This window comes from Cervus elaphus, chromosome 20 (assembly GCF_910594005.1).
Source record: "Cervus elaphus chromosome 20, mCerEla1.1, whole genome shotgun sequence".
Classification (NCBI taxonomy): domain Eukaryota; kingdom Metazoa; phylum Chordata; class Mammalia; order Artiodactyla; family Cervidae; genus Cervus; species Cervus elaphus.
In genome coordinates this window covers 77,068,380-77,089,776 of record NC_057834.1, presented here as the reverse complement: position 1 = coordinate 77,089,776, position 21,397 = coordinate 77,068,380, and the positions used below count along the sequence as shown (strand labels likewise).

General features: G+C 41.0%; 1 protein-coding gene across 4 annotated transcripts in view; it reads right to left on the bottom strand.

The window, feature by feature from the left end:
- Window positions 1-8,063: 8,063 nt before the first annotated feature.
- The window catches only part of LOC122676926 (guanylate-binding protein 4-like), a 32,126-nt gene continuing 18,792 nt past the window's right edge, over window positions 8,064-21,397 (bottom strand). For all 4 annotated transcript variants that reach the window (XM_043876525.1, XM_043876524.1, XM_043876527.1 and 1 more), the window contains 8 exons: window positions 19,530-19,639; window positions 19,129-19,325; window positions 15,923-16,168; window positions 14,736-15,016; window positions 13,062-13,274; window positions 11,754-11,856; window positions 11,244-11,437; window positions 8,064-10,379 (listed from right to left, as the gene is read on the bottom strand). In XM_043876525.1, coding sequence (XP_043732460.1) covers window positions 10,149-10,379; window positions 11,244-11,437; window positions 11,754-11,856; window positions 13,062-13,274; window positions 14,736-15,016; window positions 15,923-16,168; window positions 19,129-19,325; window positions 19,530-19,639 — 1,575 coding nt within the window. In that variant the 3' untranslated portion in view covers window positions 8,064-10,148. The remainder of the gene's footprint in view (window positions 10,380-11,243; window positions 11,438-11,753; window positions 11,857-13,061; window positions 13,275-14,735; window positions 15,017-15,922; window positions 16,169-19,128; window positions 19,326-19,529; window positions 19,640-21,397) is intronic.

Sequence of the window (21,397 nt, the reverse complement as noted above, 5' to 3'; positions counted from 1 at the left end):
TGGTTTTCCCATCCTATTCCTCCGTCATCTTAGGCCTACCCCTCATCTCTTGACTTCATCACAAAATTTGCTTTGGAAGCTCCACTTCTTCATATTTAGGTCACTGGGTTGAACAAAGCTGAGCTTTCTCAGGTCAGGTGTATAGTATCAATAGTAGGTAGCCTGCATCTAGAGAAATGTGTCAAATATACCTCTGTACTTTGAAATGCAGATACTGTCCTCATCTAGCCTTGGTCCTGATTTCTCTTAAGTCTGTCTCTGAGCAGAGTCTGGGTCAGATGGAGTGATTCAGACTCCCCATTGGCTTCCTTCTCTTACTGTTCAGCATGGCCCCTGGAGCTGCCAGGGCCCATCTTGTCTTCCATTCACTTGTTCTGAATCTTTGCATCTGCATTCACATGTTTCTCACCAGGCCTGATACCTCAATGTGACTCTTACTCTGTTGGCTTTTTACTCAATTGTGTTTTCAGATTTTGACCTCTCTGTTTTTTGTTTTTTTTTAAAATTTTTAATTTATTCTTTACCACTTCCATATGCATTAGCTTGCATATTGCTTTAAATTCATCCAGGTAATGAAGCTACCATTATGAAGCAGTCTTTGATGAATCATGGCTTGTGTTTTCCTCTGAATCTACTCTATCTAATGTATTTATTTACACAATTGTAGGCATGGCCTCTTTAACTAGGCCTGGATGATTTGATAATTTTGTTGATTTAAAAGCAGTGAAAACCTTCTGTTAGTAGTCTTTTCTGTGTCTTTTTAATTTCAATGTCTCAATCTTGACAACTTGAGATGATCATGACCTAACATTTGTTAGCTCTTTGAGATACAAATAACATAGAGTATAACACCCTCATTTTCAGTCTTATCCTATAATGAAGAATGATTTGCTTCCACTGTAGAGTTAATTGTTTCTGACCTGCTCACACTGAGGGCTTATTTCTAATATGAGGTGAATCCTGTCCCCTATTTAGTTTAGCAACTCTGCAGAGGAAAATAGTAAAAAAAAAAAAAAAAAAAGAAAGAAAGAAAGAAAAGAAAGAAAGAAACAAAACACATATTTTTCTATTATCAGGACCCATTTCCTCTTAGAACAGGCCTACAAGATTTGTTGAATAGGGGAATAGTCTGTTCAACTTTATAGCAAAAGCATAACATGATAAAATGGAAATCAATCAGTGGCTGACTCAGTGAAGGCTAGACAACTTGATGATGAAAGTCCATGTGGAGAGAGAGGTCCCAGTCTTGTGGCCATCCCACTCAGGCCACAGACTTGTGGATGAGGCAGCGCAAGGTCCTCCACCTCCTACAGATCCACACATAGAATATAGCCATGTGACTGAGACCAGGTGAGTCCAGGAAAAGAACTACCCACTCAACTCTCATAATATATCTATAACGAGAAATAAAATAAATTTTGCTTTTATTCAATAGGTTTGCAGTGTTTCTTATGTGGCAACAGACAATAGAGTCCACCAGTTGGTAAAGCTCTTTGGCATTATATAATAAAGTTTAACATAAATACCCAAGGACTTGGCCATTTTACTTTTAAATATATTGCTATCAGAAATGTATGCACATGCACATCAAGGAAATACATATAATGATCATATCAGCAATATTTGTAATACTTCAGCAGTGAAAATAGCCAAATTTTTCATAAACAGTAAATGAATAAGTACCTTGTAGTATATTTGCACTGTATAACATAACTTCTAATAACTACTATGAAAAGACTTAAAGCATGAAAATGACAAAATTACAGTTAAATCTAACAACATGGATGAATTTCCTAGTGGTAATGTTGAATGAAAGGAGCCAGACACAGTAGAATCCATATTGTTTGATTCCATCTATGTATAGTTGATAAGCAAGCAGATCTAATCTCTGATGTTAAAAGCCAGGTAGAAGCTATTAGACTGGTGCAAATGTAATTGCGGTTTGGGACCGTGAATTTTAAATCATTATAACTAGACTCAAACACATCTTTATTAATCAAAATAGGAACCATAACAATCAACACATTTTTGCCAACAAAAAATAAGTTTGCTTATTCCTGTAGCATAAAAATCTGTGCTTCAGGATTCAATGAACTGTTGGAAAGCATTTTCTGCCTCCTGCTGGTTGTGGAAACATTTTCGCTGCAAAAAGTTGTCGAGATACTTGAAGAAGTGGTAGTCAGTTGGCAATACGGCAGATGAGGCAAAAGTTTGTAGCCCAATTTGCTCAACTTTCAAAGCATTGGTTATGTGACCTTGTGTGGTCGGACAGGTCAGGCACTGGATCTTTTCTATTGACCAATGCCGCTGCAGGCACTGCAGTTTTCAGTGCACCTCATCAATTTGCTGAGCATACTTCTCAGAAGTAATGGTTTTGCCAGGATTCAGAAAGCTGTAGTGGATCAGACCAGCAGCAGACCACCAAAAGGTCATGACGGTTTTTTGATGCAAGTTTGGCTTTGAAAAGTGCTTTGGAGCTTCTTCTTGGTCCAACCACTGAGCTGGTCATTGCTGGTTATTGTATAAAAGCCACTTTTCATCACATGTCACAATCCAATTGAGAACTGGTTGGTTGCTGTTGCATGCAGTAAGATAAGACACTTCAAAATAATGACTTTTTTTGATTTGTGATCAGCTTCAGTTCAGTTCAGTTGCTTAGTTGTGTCCAACTCTTTGCGACCTCATGAATCGCAGCATGCCAGGCCTCCCTGTCCATCACCAGCTCCCGGAGTTTACCCAAACTCATGCCCATTGAGTCGGTTATGCCATCCAGCCATCTCATCCTCTGTCGTCCCCTTCTCCTCCTGCCCCCAATCCCTCCCAGCATCAGGATCTTTTCCCAATGAGTCAACTCTTTGCATGAGGTGGCCAAAGCATATATAGGGGTCTTGTTTTTGTATCCATTCAGCCAGTCTTTGTCTTTTGGTTGGGACGTTCAACCCATTTACATTTAAGGTAATTATTGATAGGTATGGTCCCGTTGCCATTTACTTTGTTGTTTTGGGTTCACGTTTATACAACCTTTCTGTGTTTCCTGTCTGGAGAAGATCCTTTAGCATTTGTTGAAGAGCTGGTTTGGTGGTGCTGAATTCTCTCAGCTTTTGCTTGTCTGTAAAGCTTTTGAATTCTCCTTCATATCTGAATGAGATCCTTGCTGGGTACAGTAATCTAGGTTGTAGGTTATTCTCTTTCATTACTTTAAGTATGTCCTGCCATTCCCTTCTGGCCTGAAGGGTTTCTATTGATAGATCAGCTGTTATCCTTATGGGAATCCCCTTGTGTGTTATTTGTTGTTTTTCCCTTGCTGTTTTTAATATTTGTTCTTTGTGTTTGATCTTTGTTAATTAATTATGTGTCTTGGGGTGTTTCGCCTTGGGTTTATCCTGTTTGGGACTCTCTGGGTTTCTTGGACCTGTGTAACTATTTCCCTCCCCAATTTAGGGAAGTTTTCAGCTATTATCTCCTTGAGTATTTTCTCATGGCCTTTCTTTTTGTCTTCTTCTTCTGGGACTCCTATGATTCGAATGTTGGGGTGTTTCACATTGTCCCAGAGGTCCCTGAGGTTGTCCTCATTTCTTTTGATTCTTTTTTCTTTTTTCCTCTTTGCTTCATTTATTTCCACCATTTTATCTTCTACCTCACTTATCCTATCTTCTGTCTCTGTTATTCTACTGTTGGTTCCCTCCAGAGTGTTTTTGATCTCATTTATTGTGTTATTCATTTTTAATGGACTCTTTTTTTATTTCTTCTAGGTCCTTATTAAACATTTCTTGCATCTTCTCAATCTTTGTCTCCAGGCTATTTATCTGTAACTCCATTTTGTTTTCAAGATTTTGGATCATTTTTATTATCATTATTCTAAATTCTTTTTCAGGTAGATTCCCTATCTCCTCCTCTTTTGTTTGACTTGGTGGGCATTTTTCATGTTCCTTTACCTGTTGGTATTTCTCTGCCTTTTCATCTTGTTTAGATTGCTGTGTCTGGAGTGGGCTTTCTGTATTCTGGTGGTCTGTGGTTCCTTTTTATTGTGGAGGTTTCACCCAGTGAGTGGGGTTGGACAATTGGCTTATCAAGGTTTCCTGGTTAGGGAAGTTTGCGTTGGTGTTCTGGTGCGTGGAACTGGATTTCTTCTCTCTGGCGTGCAATGGAGTGTCCAGTAGTGAGTTTTGAGATGGGTCTATGTGTTAGGTGTAACTTTGGGCAGCCTGTATGTTGACGTTCAGGGCTATGTTCCTGCGTTGCTGGAGAATTTGCATGGTATGTCTTGCTCTGGAACTTATTGGCTCTTGGGTGGTGGTTGGTTACAGTGTAGGTATGGAGGCTTTTGGGTGGTCTCTTATTACTTAATGTTCCCTGTAGTCAGGAGTTTTCTGGTGTTCTTAGGTTTTGGGCTTAAGTCTCCTGCCTCTGGATTTCAGTCTTATTCTTCCAGTAGTCTCAAGACTTCTGCAACTATACAGCACTGATAATAAAACTTCTAGGTTAATGGTGAAAAGATTCTCCACCATGAGGGACACCCAGAGAGGTTCACAGAGTTACATGAAGAAGAGGAGAGGGAGGAGGGAGATAGAGATGAGCAGGAGGAGAAAAAGGGGGACTCAAGGAGAGAGATAGATCTACGCAGTTGTCTGTTCCCAAAGTGTCCTCCGTAGCCCAGACACCCACAGAGATTCACAGAATTGGATTGGGAAGAGAAGGGGGAGGGAGGAAATAGAGGTGATCTGAGGGAGAAAACGGAGAGTCAAAAGTGGGAGAGAGTAATCAACACAATCCTGAATAAAAATGGGAACTGAATATTGGATTCTTAAATGTCCAAAATTTATATCAAATACTGAAAAACAAAGGTTAAAAATCTAGAGTAGAGGTTAGACTCTTAAAAATACAATATTAAAAACAAAAACAAAAATACAAAAAATTTTAGAAATATATATGAAGTTCGGTTTAAAAATAGGGCCTCTTTTTTTTGCAAGGTTATAGTGAAATGAAAATGAAAATTAAGGAGTAATAGAGGACTTTAAAAGAAAATAAGAGAAAAAAATTAAAAAAATTTTTTTTCTAACAAAAATACTAAAAATATATGAAAATGAAAGTTAAGGAGTAATGGAGGAGTAATAGGGAATTTTAAAAGAAAATAAAAGAGAAAAAATTTTGAAAAAAAGAAAAAAAATTTTTTTAATTAAAAAAAAGTAAATATATATCTAGGAATTTCTCTGGAGCTGTTGTGATCAGTGTAGGTTCAGTTCAGTTTCAGATAGCTCCTTGTTTCAGCTTACACTTCTCGATATCTATAGGCCCCTTCTGGTTTAGTCGGTGTTACCTACGGGGATTTTAATCTGTAGCACCGATCACAAAGCGGTTCCCTTTGTTTATTTGGCTTCTGTTTGCTGGTCTCTTCAGTGTCTAATTTCCGCCCTGACACAGGCCGGCGGAGTTGGTCTCTTATTTAGGTTCGCTGGTTCAGTCTTGCTGCGGGGAGGGAGGGGCGCTGCAGACAAATGTCACCGGCCTGTGTGGGGAGCACTCGCAGTGTTGCGGCCACACTGGGTTTGCCCCCGCTCATGAGTGTGTGTTTTCCCTGTCTACACTGCTCAGGCTCCTGGCTGCTCTATATGGAGCCAGCCCTGTGTTGCGTGCAGTTCCAGTTTTCGGATATTCCACGAAAGGGCGGACTCAGTTGGGCCTGCGTTTTGTGCCTTCCCCAGCCCCAGCAGCTCAGGCCCCTCAGGCACTTGACGAGCGCACTCTCCCGGGGTGCGGTGCGCCTTATCCCCTGCTTCAGTTTCTGTGCACGCCAGTCGGGTGCGTGCACCTTGTGTATGTTCTTGGGAGCTGGCCTCTAGCCGCAACCCTCCCGGCGGATGTCGACCATCCAGAATCTCAGGAAGTCTTTGGTTAGAAACTGGAGGCCTGTTTGCAGTTTGGTAGGGGTGCCGTCTCTGGGGCCAAGTTTGCCCCTTTCCCCTCCCCGCTGCCTCCTGCCTCCAGTGGGGGGTGGGCCGGTCCGCCACTGGCCAGCTCTTCTCTGGAATTGCTCAGTCCCTTTGTTCTGCAAATGGCCGGCAGTGTGTTCGGCCGGTTAATTTTCTCTCTCTCTCTTGCTGTCCCACAGTTTAAGTTGCTATCTCATGTTAGCTCCCTCTGATTGCCCTCAGGGCATTTGGGTCCAGTCCTTGCCCTAAGCAATGCCGCCCACTCCTCTCCATTCCGCCCCCACTTGCTGGTGGTGGATGCGGGCGTCTGGGGTACTTTTCTGCCGGGAGTTGCTTTTAGGCATGTAATCTGTGGGTTTTATTTATTTTTCCTCCCAGTTAGGTTGCCTTCCAAGATTCAAAAACTTCCCCCAGACCCACCAGTGAGAGGGTTTCCTGGTGTTTGGAGACTTCCTCTATTACGACTCCCTTCCCTGGACGGGTCTCTGTCCCTATCTCTTTTGTCTCTCTTTTTATCTTTTATATTTTGTCCTACCTCCTTTTGAAGATGATGGGCTGCTTTTCTGGGCACCTGATGTCTTCTGCTAGCGGTCAGAAGTTGTTTTGTGAAGTTTGCTCAGTGTTCAAATGTTCTTTCGATGAATTTGTATGGGAGAAAGTGGTGTCCCCATCCTATTCCTCTGCCATCTTAGCTCCTCCCCCAGACAACCACTTAGGACTGAACATCAGAGCTGGGCAGATTCCTTTCACTCTGCTGTAATTGTCCAGTCCCTCACTCTTAACTGCTTCATTTCTCTAAACCATGATCACTTCCTGGCACAAACGAGTATGCCTGTTTCTTATTTGCATTACTTGTCATGTGTGTTGGACAGACATGATGGGGAAGCAGAACTCCTCACTGCCCCCTCACCACCTTTACCAGACCATCCAGACTTCCAGTATTCAGGGCATTCCTCTGGTGACACCAGAGGGTCTTTGGGGACTGCGCCAGCTGTGGAACTTATTCCAGAGGCTTTGGTCAGAGAAGTGACAACTGAACCTTAACTCACAACCCTTAAGAAAGCAGAGTCATGCTGTAGATGCCACAGTCTGTCAGCCTGTGGCTGTCATGTTCAGTGAGAAATGGATCCTTGTATCAAAAGTACAGTTTTATTTCAACAGAAGCTCCTTAAGCAACTGACAATTATGGTGACAACCGAAGTATTGCCAATTACAGACTCTTTCTTCACTATTTTAAACAGTATCATTGTTCCGTGGGCCAAAAGTGGTTATTTCATTGCTGGATAGTTTTGACATAGAAACTCAAGGAACCCAGAGCATGTGGGGTATCCACTCCCTCTCAGAGAAAACAGCAGGTTCAGATGGGTGTGCACATGCTTTCTGCCCAAGTCCTCCTCTATGTTGGCTAAAATCTGCCATGGAAAGGGCTCATTTGCTTAGATTTATAAATGACATGATTTTATCCTTTCTAGTCATTATGTCTACCTATATACATGTACCGTCATGCATGTGTGCTCAGCTGTGTCTGACTCTGCAATCCCATGACAGTAACCTTCCAGGCTCCTTTGATTATGGGATTATCCAGGCAAGAATACTGGAGTGGCTTGCCATTGCCTTCTCCAGGGTATCTTCCTGACCTAGGGATCGAACCCGTGGCTCCTGCATTGCAGGCGGATTCTTTACCTCTGAGCCACCAGGGAAGCCCCATAGGCACGTGCTAGGTATAGTTTACTGAATAATATAAAAAATATCATCTTTAAACATCATTAAGAAGAGGAATTTCTTTAAGACTTTTAATTTACCAATAATATGAAGGATTAAATTTTTTGTCTACATTTTACACCACTTTCCAGATGACCAAAGTTACTGTCTGTAGATAAATTTGGGCATGTTTGTTGTGAATAATGCAATTCATAATAGGTACATAACTGTTCTCTTTATAAAAACATTTGTACAGCAATAATAAATACATCAGAGCCTTGAACATTATGTATTGCATTATAAACAGCATTTCTATCTCATTGTGAGGATTGTAGCTTATTGCTTTTATACTTTTCTGTGAAGAGTGAATTTTTTAAATGATTTTGAATTCTTTTATAGTCATAGAAGAACACATGAACGACAGGAAAGTACTTTTCCTTTGAAAAAGAGAAATATTTATTTTCAAGAGAAAATTTCCTGCTAGGTGATGGGTATTGAAATCCATTGTCATACATTTGTTAGGTGAGTATTAAGTAATGAGTGACATTATACAATATCTGTCATACAGAGTGTTTGATGTACATAGATGAATTATCTTAATAGAGTTGCTTACATAGAAATGAGGCTGCAATAAGAGATTTTACTAGTCCTCTTGGTTTAGACAGAAGCCAGGGGTAATTGATGTAGTTTTGGGGTGCAATAAAGGTGTTTTATTCTAGTGAGCAAGTACGAAACCAAGATTCAGAACACTAGCAGGATGGAACTGGAAAAAGTTATTTTTTCCATGTGGTAATTAACATTAAAATATTTCAGAAAAATAAGTGTGCTCTTTATGTTTAGATGCTGATTCCAATTAATACCCATAGGGTGATTAATAGAATGTGAATTGACCAAATCTAGAATGAAACATTTTAAGATAAGGTGATTTTGTACAGGAGGTCTTCTTATCTGAATTAACAGCAAAGAGTTTGTTAAGTGGCATAAGAATTAACAATGATGTCAGTGTGGCTTAACACATGTGATATGTCAGGAGACCTGAACAGATCCAACCCCCTTGTATCAACGGGACATAAGGTAGGGAGGGGTCCTGGCTCTGCGAGCTGTGCATGTTCCAAGGTTCACTCCTGTTGCCCCACTACTCCCCACCCCAGAGAGGACCCAGGCCCTGAGAGAATTTCAAGCCCAGAGGACCTGTCACAGCTGCTCACCATGGACCAGGCCTTTGCTTTAGTGCAGGACTTCCCCAGATTGCAGATTGGTTGTTTAAATGTTTTTGCCTGTGTTACACTCAATGTTCACACAACTAGCAGAATAAAATCTGAGCCTCAAGAAATCAAAGGAACTCACTTGACACGTTACTAGTCTGGCTTCCTTAAGAAGCTATTTCCCATATTCTTGAAGAGAAGTCTCTTTTCCAATTTGTGTATTACTGTTTCTGTTTTTAATTTTAATAAATGTATTTATGTTTCAATAAGTAAGAATTCTTACAAAGTATAAAAGTCACAGAGGAATGTGCCATGCAAAGTTAGTTAGCCTCTCATGTTATCATATTTATCCCGTTGTGCTCATGGATACCAATTTCTTTTTTATTTTCCAAGATAGATGATAATATATGCACATATTCATTATTTTTTCAATCAGTAGTACAACTATACACACTTCCTGCATCTTGAGATTTTTTTCACATTAGCACAAATAGAGTTTCCCTTTTCATTTCAGTGACTGTAGAGTTTTCCTGTGTAAGGGTGTCTCAGGATTTATCTCACTAGTATGTGACAGAGGGACTTTGAAGTTTCCAGTCTTCTGGAATTACAATTTTGTGACAGATAAACTGCTACATATGTCATTTGCAACTTGGGTAAATAAATCTGTAAGATAAATGGCTAAACATGGACTTCTGTATCAGCAGTACTTGCACTTAAATATTTGATACATATTTGCACCAATTTGCACTCTCTAGCGTTTATCAGAGACCCCCAATTTCCTGGTACCCTTGCCAGCCAGTGTCCTTTCCAAACTCTTCTTTCTGGCCCATCTGGGAGGTGACACATGTCCCTCCTAATTTTACCTTGTATATAGTTTATAATCAATAAAGTTAAACATATTTATTCTCTTGATATATTTTTGCTCATTTAAAAATGTGTTTGCTGTTCTTTCCTCATTGATTTATAAGGGCTCATTATAACTTAAAGAATTGATCTCCAAGACTTTATTATAAATTGCGAATGTTCTTCCTCTTCTTATTTGTTTCTTGTTTTTCTTAACACTTATCTATAATTAGTTATTATCTTCCAACTGGTTTTCCATTTCTTAAAATTAACTAATTCATTCAAAATTGTGTGGGGTTTTTTTTTTTTGGCATATCAGGCACTGGTAATCACTTTTGTAATAACTAGTAATTCTTTGGTAGTCAGTTTTTAAGCTCCTCTTGAACAAAACTATCATGACATACATACTTTAAAAATGAACTATAGTGTTACACTACTAAAACATAAGAAGCCTTTCAAAATATACTTACTAGGGTTTCTCAGCCGCTTTCATTCGATCACTGAGAAGTTTCAGTCCCATACCAGCTACTTTATAAGCCCCAGGGAGTACTGCAATTAATGTCACACTTGCCATATCAAGGATATCTGAAATATTGAAGGACTTTTCAGTTGTTTGAATACCTTCTTTTAGTTGAGCTATCTCTTTATTTAACTCCTCAGCTTCCTTTTTGAATCCTTCTGTGAGTAACTCTTTTTGCATCTGTAAAAAAGAGAGTCCCCTTTTGAAAATACCCCAAATCAGCATTTTGTGTCAAATGACTACAGTTGATATGCATGTGTGTCTACTTCTGTAACACTTTACATGCTTTTTTATATTATTCTAATATTTGCAAACATTTGCAACATGGAAGGGAGAGTATCCAGGGTTTAGAGTTTCCCATGTTTTTTAACACCATCTTCTTGGGTACAGAGAAGTGGGGTATAGGTCAGGTCTGAAAACTACCCCAGGGCGAGGTTCCAGCCTTATAAATACACTTTAGGAGAACATGTAGGTGAGTTCTAAATATTTGTAAGTTTCACTGAGGTAGAACGACCACCCACATGTCACCGAAATGGCATTGCTGACTCAATTCAGAACTCTAGCTATCAAACTCCAGGCTGGGAACAAAAAATGCATTTAGTTTCGGTGTACAAAATGAATCAGGAGATCTGGAAACAAATGTAGCAAATTTTACAGCTTTCAGCATCCAGTATTTCATACCAGGTACAATCTGATATTTTCAGGAGCAGATGGAACTATTCCAGGTCTCTGACGGTTGTATCCCAAATTCTAAGGACTCTAAGACTGAGGTCTTATTCACTTGGGAACAAATGTGATGCTATAATCACCATGAACAGCAGTCCAGGAGCCTGGGCCATGTTATTTGTCCCATTCAAACCCTAACACTACAGAAGGTGTTGAGTCTTAGAGAGGTAAACCAATTCACATTTCTTTGATGTTACAGTGAATCCTATGTTTTTGTATTTCCTTCTGGGATCTGATTTAAGGTCAAATTCCCGTCCCTTTATTCCTGAGGAGTTAGTGTTTCCCCATCAGGCCCCATCCAGGCCCATCTAGACTTACCTTCAGCTTGTGATCCAGCATCATTTCCTGCTCTCTCCGAAGGTTTTCTCTTTCCCTATCCATCTTCTCTTGCAGTTGGGCCAGGTTTTCCTTGAAGCTTCTCTCTTGTGCCTCCAGATTCTGTTCCTCTTCAATCTGTTTCTGTCTTAGCAGCTCCTGTTCCCTCTCAGCTGCATCCTTCTTGGCACACACAGCTGTTTCACAAGAATTTTAAAGAGGAGAGAACATGACTTATGCTGAGCTGTCGTCACCTCCTTTGCTCAGAGATAAAGTGGCTTTAATATTGCGGGAAGGAGTCTGACTGTTCCTGCTACCACGTTGTCAGCATATGATGTAGAAGCACTGATTGGATGTACATACAACCCAAACTCCCCCGTTTACTTCCACATGTAGCAGAGAGGTTCCACAGAAGAAGAGGAAGCTCTGGTGTCAGGAAGTGTTTGTTCCCACACCTGCCAAAAGACAACACAGGAGCTACCTTCCTTCTGAGAGCACAGTCCTCCCCTGTACCTGCCATGGCCTTGTCCCCATCAGTGAGGGCCTGGTCTGCCTTCAGGATGGCTTCCTCTACTCCTTGCTGTGACTGCAGGAAGCTCTGGAGGACCTGGTTTGCCTGAGGAAACAAGAAGGAGCAAAGACTTGTCAGGTAGAAAAGACGTAGTGTCTTGCTGTGGAAATTATTTTTCAGTAAACTACAGACTGTATCCTGTAAATTCTCCATCCTCTGTAAGCTCTCAATGATAACAGACCTGAGAATTATGTGCATGTCTACAAATACCCATGGAGCATTTGCTTGGAAGGCCAGCGGAGCTGATAGTCAGGAGTCCCAGAGGGCCTGGGTAAATAAGAGTCTTAGCCCTTACACGGTGCACAGTAAATCTCTTGTGTCCCAGGACCCAGAGAATAAACAGTAACTTGATAGGAGCCTGGGTCAGACCTACCTGCTGACCCTGGAGAGTCTCCCAGATTGGCTGGAGGCAACTGGAGCTTCACTTGGGGACACAGACACTGGCAGGAGACATTCTGGGAAACTCCTTCCACCACTTGGACATTGGTGCTGGCGAGTGCCATTTTGGAACTTTCCTCCTATCTTATTAGCCCCAAGACCCAGCCCTACCCTAATGCAATGGTCTGCAGATGCCAGTACTGGGATGCCTCACGCCTAGCAACTGACTAGACATGCATGCAGCCCCATCCACCAGCAGATCTCCTGAGCCCACAGCTGCCTCTGGACATGGCTGTGCCTACCAGAGGGCCAGGGACCCAGTCCCACTCACCAGGAGGACTGAGACCTGAAACTCCCAGCACCCTCCAGCCAGAGAACCTGGGACACATTAGGGGAAGATACCAGGTGCAAAAGAGCTCAGTTTCTCAGTCTGCGGGGCTAGTCCACTCACTAGCATGCCATGTCATTCCTGGGACCAGCTGGGTTCAAGACCACCTGGACCAATATCAAGCCAACAGAATCTTCAAAATCCCCCAGATCCAGGAGCCTAACGGCTCTACCATGGTCAACACATGCTCTGGAACTCCTGGACCCTGCACCCAGACCCCAGGATATGGCTCTCTCCTCTAGAAGTGTGTTAGTAGACCCAGGACCTTGCTCACCCACCAGTGGGCAGCCAACAGACCTGGGATCCTGGACCCTTACTCAACTCATCAGAAAAACAGCACTAGACTCAGAACCCTCCTGGGGTTCCAAGTCAGCCTCCTCATCACCAACTGCCTCTGTGCAAATCAGGATCTGGCAACCAAAAGAACCAACAAAGACCCTTTGACTCTAATCTGTTGCTCTTTCCCAATCCCATTACTCCTCACCTTAACTCCTTTCCTGGGAACCAGTTTATAGTCTTGTTCAAACTTGTTCCTTGCTTCTAAATAGAGACTGTGTCCTCCAGGGACAAAGAATGTGCCTCCTGAAATACTTTTCATCAAGGATTCTGAAAGCTGCTTAAGCTCAGCCTCACAATATTTGACAGAAGCCTCTTCACTCTGGATCATGAAACTGTCCTTCTTTTTCTCCATGATGTCCTGCCAAGGAAATAAGGGAAAATTCAATAGAAAGAAGTTGTTAGAGAGGATGGTCCAGCTGAGCTCCCTTGGAAGAAGCAGTCTGACAGCATCAGGGCACATGAGACTCAGAATAATAGACATGGAGTCAGGCATCAGTTGTAGTCCCAGTTCCGACCAACTCTTTGTGTGACTTGTATGAAGTTCCCTAAATTCCCTGGGCTCAATGTCAATATCTGTGCAATGAACGGGTTTGCAGAAGCAAAGTACTACTTTAACAGTATTAGCATTAATAGTGATCTATCCATCACCAATAAACAACGAAAAGACAATTATGACCGAACGTAGGGCTTCTTCTGCCAACTTGGGTGGTAAGGATAAAACATACATACATAGGAAATCAACTTCCTACTAATGAATCAACTATACACTGAGCAGGGCTTCTCAGGTGACACAGTGGTAAAAAATCCGCATGCCAGTGCAGGACACGTGACAGGTGCTGGCTCAATCCTCAGGTTGGGAAGACCCCCTGAAGTAGGAAATGGCAGCTCACTCCAGTATTCTTGCCTGGAAAATTGTGTGGACAGAGGAGCCTGGGGGGATAATCCATGGGATCTCAGAGTGAGACATGACTTAGTGAAACAACACCACACCAATTAGAGTTTTCAACTTTTCTTATATTCTGATTTCATTGAGAATTTGAGTGTGTGAAAATATAGGAACAGAAATTTTTTGCTTGTACTTATAAATTCCAGTCAGGCTTGTTTTCTCAATATGAAGTAAGAGATTTTTGTAACTTATAATGGTCAAGCAAGACTGAAAGTCAGACTTTCAGTGAAGGTGCTAATGGTAAGCAGAATTGTGATTTCCAAGAGTTTTCTTTCCTGGGGTCTACACTCTACCTAGTCCCTGAATTTGTGAATATGATGAACAATTATTCTGTGTACAGACTATATTGCATGGAACATGTTGACTTTACAAAATGGAGATTACCCAGGTGGATATTACCTGATCACACTTGCACTTTACATGTTATTCTTCTCCAATTGTGGCAGAAGAGGTAGTCCGAGAGATTAGAAACAGAAGAAGAAAACAGTGCACAGTTGCTGTGCTGAAGATGGAGCGGAGTTCCCCAGAATGTCCATGTGGATACCAAGTCAATGTGAACCTTGTTTTTAGCTATGGTACACCAAGCAGAATACCCACAGACCCTGGGTGGGATCTGACCTGAGGAATGATAAGCTAATAGATGTGTGTTGCTTCAAGCCGCTAAGAGCAGAGTAATTTGTTTTGTCACAACAGAAAATAAGAAGCCCAATTTTTAGAAAAGTGCTGACCTGTAGCCTGTAGAGCCCTATCAGTCATTAGAATCTAAACTCCTTTTATGATAAGAAGCACAGGAACCGTTTTGTCAAAAAGGGGGAGTCTCAGCATCATTCCAGAAGAAAGGAATCAGGAAGCATATATTCTAGGACACATTACCGCGAGCTTCTTCTGGAACATATGCTTGTCATCCTTGAAGGAGTCCCTCATGAAGATGGCAATGGCTTCCCTCTCACAGGCTGCATGCACCTCCAGCAGCTCCTGGAGCGTGTCTGTGGGAAGGTTCAGTCGCTGGGTCATCTGTTCACTGTAGTGCTCAGCTGCCTTCTGCACGGCTGCTGAGTTCTCACGCTCAGCCAGAGTTATTACCGCATTCTCCAAACAGGGAACTCCTCCACTGTTGATGGCATCTACGTAGGCCTCCACCAGAGTCCCCAACCCTGAAAGATACATAATATTTATTAAATGGAGAGAGAATTCTTACCTGTTTTATAGATTTAGAGATTAGCACTATAAAAAAATCACTAAAATTTTATGGAAGTGGAAGTTTCCTTTTCCTCTACTTATTCTTCTCCTCATTCTATTTACTCATGCTTGTATCCTTCTCCTGTTTGATCTATGAATCTACTTCTTTATAATAACATCACTATGCCTACTATTCACTCTATCTTTTGGTTCTCAAATTCATCATATTACAACATTGAACAAATGATCTCAAACAATATGCCCAAGATTCTCCTAGATCACTTTTCCCATTGTAATAAAATAAAAAGAACTTATTACAGATATAAGTAAATTAAATAACTTGTGGGCATTATTTGTAAATGAAAATGTCTTGTTGAAATGTCATCAAGAATTTCAGGACAGTTGGAACAAACATGAAACCAAGCAGGGCTCATCTCAGCATGACTGCCCAGGTGGCATGTCCGTGAAGCCAGCCCTGTACATAAGATTGTATTTACATTTGTTACTCAGACTCTCATTGAACTTACACAGATTCATAACTACTATTTATTTTCTGATTCATGTAAATTCACAAAATATCTTGCCTATTCTCACTTGAAACACTTATCCCTTCAGACATCTCATCACCATGAAGATTTCTATCTTTAATTTATATTATTAATGTAGTAGTTTTATGAGATTTGGTAGACTGCAACAAGCATTTATATATGCTTCTTTAAATGAAGAAACATGCATTTTCATGAGTGGCATGAACATTCGTTTTCCAAGTCACATGGAGAAGAAAACACAGCTACAGAGAAACCCAGAGAAATCCAGACTGTAATCACAAGTTTACCATACACTGAAGCACATTGAGACACGCGGTAGCGAAGGAGACTCACCTCCCCCAGTGACAGTGATTCCTTCTCTTAGGGTCTTGGGCTTTGCATGGGTGAAGATATATGAGCAAAAATCTTTTGATTGCTTCTGGAAATTCACATCCAATTGGTTATCTGATAGTTCCTCAATACGGAGTAATAGCCTTCTATCATTTGTAGGCCGGTCAAAGACAAAGCACTTTCTTTTTGGAAAAAATTTCCTTATACACTCTCTGGGCATGTTGGAATTTTGGATTTTTGGATCCTTGCCTGCAGAATTGGAAAAAGAGCAGTCATGAAAGGAATAGGGGGCTGAGGACTTTCAGTTCCAAGGATCTTTGTATCACTATAACTCTCATGCTCGGATATCTCCTATCATTGAATCATGCAAATCAATCTTACACTAATCTACCCAGGGGTGGAAAATCCCCTCGCCCCCCTTTTTTGTATATCTCTAAGAGCAAAAGAAGTACTTCTGAGGAGGCAGGGGAGGAACCCATTCTTAGTGACAAACTTCTGATTCTTTTCCTTAACTTTCCACTCTGTGCAGTGGATCAACTACTGATTAGATGTTTCTTGAGTAATAGATTAATCCAAGAAATTATCAGAAATATTTTTCTGATATTACAGTTCCCATGTGAGAAATGACATATGAGCTCTATAGTAATGTGATCATAGAAATAAAGATATTTATTATATATTTATGATATTGCTGGGAAAATAACCTGTGGAAGACAAAACGATACTCAGGATGTGAAGAAATGGTTCATAAATCAGAGCAAAAAAGCACACACATTGTAGATATGATTGGAGATTACTTTAGCATACACCATTTCATGTTAGTGTAGCCTAAATGAAATCAATCCCAAAGAAAGGCAATGCCAAAGAATGTTCAAACTACCACACAATTGCACCCATCTCACATGCTAGCAAAGTAATGCTCAAAATTCTCCAACCCAGGCTTCAACAGTACATGAACCACGAACTTCCAGATGTTCAAGCTGGATTTAGAAAAGGCAGAGGAACCAGAGATCAAATTGCCAACATCCATTGCATCATTAAAAAGCAAGATAGTTCCAGAAAAACATCTACTTCTGCTTTATTGACTATTTCTGCCAAAGCCTTTGACTGTGTGGATCACAACAAACTGTGGACAATTCTTAAAGAGATGGGAATACCAAACCACCTTACCTGCCTCCTGAGAAAACTGTATGCAGGTCAAGAAGCAACATTTAGACCAGACATGGAACAACAGACTGGTTCCAAGTTGGGAAAGGAGTACATCAAGGCTGTATATTGTCACCCTGCATATTTAACTTATATGCATAGTACATCATGTGAAATGCTGAGCTGGATGAAGCACAAGCTGGAATCAAGATTGCCTGGATAAATATCAATAACCTTAGATATGCAGATGACACCACCCTTATAGCAGAAAGTGAAGAAGAACTAAAGAGCCTCTTGATGAAAGTGGCAGAGAAGTGTGGAAAAAGTTGGCTTAAAACTCAACATTCAAAAAACGAAGATCATGGCATCTGGTCTCATCACTTCATGGCAAATAGATAGGGAAACAATGGAAACAGTGAGAGACTTTATTTTTTTGGCTCTGAAGTCACTGCAGATGGTGACTGAAGCCATGAAATTAAAAGACATTTGCTCCTTGGAAGAAAAGTTATGAGCAACCTAGAAAGTATGTTAAAAAGCAGAGACATTACTTTGCCAACAAAGGTCCATCTAGTGAAAGCTATGGTTTTTCCAGTAGTCATGTATGGATGTGAGAGTTGGACTATAAAGAAAGCTGCACGCTGAAGAATAAATGCTTTTGAACTGTGGTGAGAGTTGGACTATAAAGAAAGCTGAGTGCCGAAGAATAAATGCTTTTGAACTGTGGTGTTGGAGAATACTCTTGAGAGTCCCTTGGACTGCAGGGAGATCCAACCACTCAATCCTAAAGGAAATCAATTTTGAGTATTCATTGGAAGAAATGATGCTGAAGCTGAAATTCCAGTACTTTGGCCACCTGATGCGAACTGCTTTATTTGAAAAGACCCTGATGCTGGGAAAGATTGAAGGCAGGAGGAGAAGAGGACGACAGAGGATGAAATGGTTGGATGGCATCACTGACTTAATGGACATTAGTTTGAGCAAGCTCTGGGAGTTGGTGATGGACAGGGAAGCCTGGCGTGCTGCAGTTCTAGGGTCGCAGAGTTGGACATGACTGAGAGACTGAAATGAACTGAACTGAACTGAAACCAGGAGACCTGATCTATTCTTTGGATCATTTTACACTGGATGTGATTATTATACAGGATTCTGGGCATCTACCAGTAGTTCAACAAATACATATTTATTGAAAGAATGAATAAATTATTGAAAGTGAAACTTAGTCGCTTAGTTATGTCCAATTCTTTGCAACCTCATGGACTGTAGCTTGCCAGGCTCCTCTGTCCATGGAATTCTCCAGGCAAGAATACTGGAGTGGGTAGCCATTTTTCTCTGGGAGATCTTCCCAACCCAGGGATTAAACTCAGGTCTCCTGCATTGCAGGCAGATTCTTTACCAGCTGAGCCACCAGGGAAGTAAATGATTAGGTAAACAAAAATGAATATTGCTTCCAGGTACCACTCTGCTAAAATAATCTGAATAACTAACTTATTATATTAGCTGACGTATACTGTGTAAGGTTCTAGGATGAAGAGTGTGATACTATGAGGAAGAGCATATAAAGGATCTGACAGTCTTACTGGAAGGACATGGCAATGCTTTTTTTCTGAGCTCTGTAGTGTATAAATAGCCTATCAACATGAAGAATGTAGCTAGCTATGCTGGTAAGATGCACTGTATTAAAGGTACTTTGAAAATTTGTTCTTTTGCTTACCTTTTGATTCTGGTTTGATGGATTATCTTTCTCAAATAGAAAAGGAGAAGCACTTAGATTTAATATGTAATATAAGTTTATGTGAGCCTTTTTCCCCCCCATGGTATTCATTTCTCTAAAATCATTTGGTCTAATATTGGATCCAGCATTTCCTCTGTGAGCTTAAGCCCTGGTCACTAGAGTTTTCCCAGTAACAATAATGACCGAAGTCACCATCTGTCGTTCACCAGGCACCATTAGCATGGCCTCAACTCAACCTCAAATCAAGATTGATATCAAGTGCTGAATGTCAGAGCTCTGTTGACCCCCATCTCCTACTGAGCCATCCAACACTCTGGCCCTGCTCTGATACCTGGAATCAACTTCAAGGCATTCTCCAGGTACTCATCTTCAGTGATGGGGCAGTCATCTAACTCCAGTTCCAACATGAAATCCCGCACAGTCCAGATGAAGTCTGGAAAGAAACTCACAAACTTGGCTGAGTCCTCTTCTTCATCAGAGCTGGAAGATGATTTGGTTCTGATTAACTTTGTTAGTTCAGTCACATAGCTAGGATCTTAGCTAAGGAATAAGAAGCACCGTCCAACATGATTTCCAGATTTCACCCCAAAACATGTTATATCAACCTTATCTTTTGCCCCATTTTCCCTCTATATCAGCCATGAGAATGGAATCATGGGAAAGAAGAAACAGTGTCAGTTGCTAGTCCCATAAACTCAATGAAATGTGCTGGTTCAGTTCCTGGAAGGATACTGCAGCTGCTCCAGGGCCTGGTGGTTGATGGTGCTCATGCTGTTGTAGATAAAGGTGCTGCTCAGGAGCACAGCCAGGGCAAAGATCCACGAGTCATTCTTGGAGTCCCCCTAAAAAGTACATTACAGCATGAGGCTGCTGCTCCTCATTGTCCCTTACAGTTGTTCATTTACTATAACAGCTATAGTGTAACTAAATACTAAGGCAAGTAACATACATTTTCAAGACAATGCTAAATGCAAAGCTTTCTTTGGTGTTGACACTGATCCCTCTAAGCACTTTGGTGTGGTTAGCTATTAACAGAAGTGAATGACATCATAAATGTGCATCAGGCTTCTCTCGTGGCTCAGTGGTAAAGAACCCACCTGCCAACGCAGGAGACGTGGGTGAGATCCCTGAACTGGGAAGATCCCACATGCTGCGGAGGAACAGCCTGTGCACCACAACTATTGAGCCTGTGCTCTCCTGCCCGAGAGCTGCAACTACTGAGCCCATGCACTGGAACTACGGAAGCCCGCGCACCCTAGAGCCTGTGCTCTGCAACAGGAGGAGACACAGCAGTGAGAAACCTAAGCACTGCAGCTAGAGAGTGGCCCCCACTGTCTGCAACTAGAGAAAAGCCCACACAACAACAAAGATCTAGCGCAGTCAAAAATAAAGTAAATTACTAAACAGAATTTTTTTTTTTAATGTCAAATGTTTAATACAGTGCCTGGAACACATAAGTTACACAATAATAAATGGGCCATGATTCCTCTGCACTTCTTTTCTTGATCATAGGCTATGTTAGAACTAGGCTTGACCATAGGCTTCTTTTCTTGATCATAGGCTATGATAGTTTGGAACTAGTGTTATTCAATAAAATTCATCAACTATTCATTATGCATTTAGAAAACAGTGGATATGACATCTGCTTATATGGATATAAAGTTTCCTATGACAGTCCCTGCTTAGAGAGATGGAGGGGCAGATTATCTGGCAACATATAAATACATCAAGATGCCAATCATGAAACTTAATACTATACTGTAAAAGACAAAGGGGGTGATTTCAAATGAACCAGAAAATATACTCTGTGCATTCAGAGCCAGATGTGATTGTGTCTGACAGTGATATGATGGTATTAGGTTAAAAAGAGTTGGGCTTTAGAGAAATGACAGAACATGGACTTGTGCAGTTACAGGGACCATGCATGTGGAGGGCCCACAGAAACCAATCACAGTTGTCAGAAAGCGTGATCAGAAAGCGTATTATGGTCATTTTATTTGACTGAGGTAGTGGTTACCCATGTGGTCATAGATGATGAGTCTGAAAATGAGACTCAGGAGAAGTCATGAGTGACTTTGGAACAGAGTATGTATCGCTGAGACACACACAGGCAGGGAGGGCAGCAAGTTCTGCTGCTATCAGTGTGCAGGCTGGTGTGCTTTGGTTCCTTGACAAATACAATTAGACAAAAAGAAGGAGGTCATGCAAACTAGAATCTAGCAAGAGTCAGTAGACCATCTTGGGTTGACACTGAGATTATTATTGAATACTTTAAGTCTGGATTTTTTAACCTCAGAGTTTCTGAATTCATGCCCTAAATCCTTTTCTGCAGTGATGAAAGTCAAAGATTCAATGCTACTACTTTTAATTTAGAAGCAGATTAATATAAATAAGGAGAAAAATTGACTGCAAGTAACACTGTGAAGACAAAATACCTAATGTTATCCCATTTACATTCTCATCATGAGTCTAGCTCAAGTTTTTATAGAATTCATTAAAGAATTCCTCTTCAGAGATCCAAAACATGGAATAAAATGCTCCTGGTATGTTGGAAGCTTTTCTGGAGATTTAAAAAATAGTTTATTTGCTGAATCTACTTT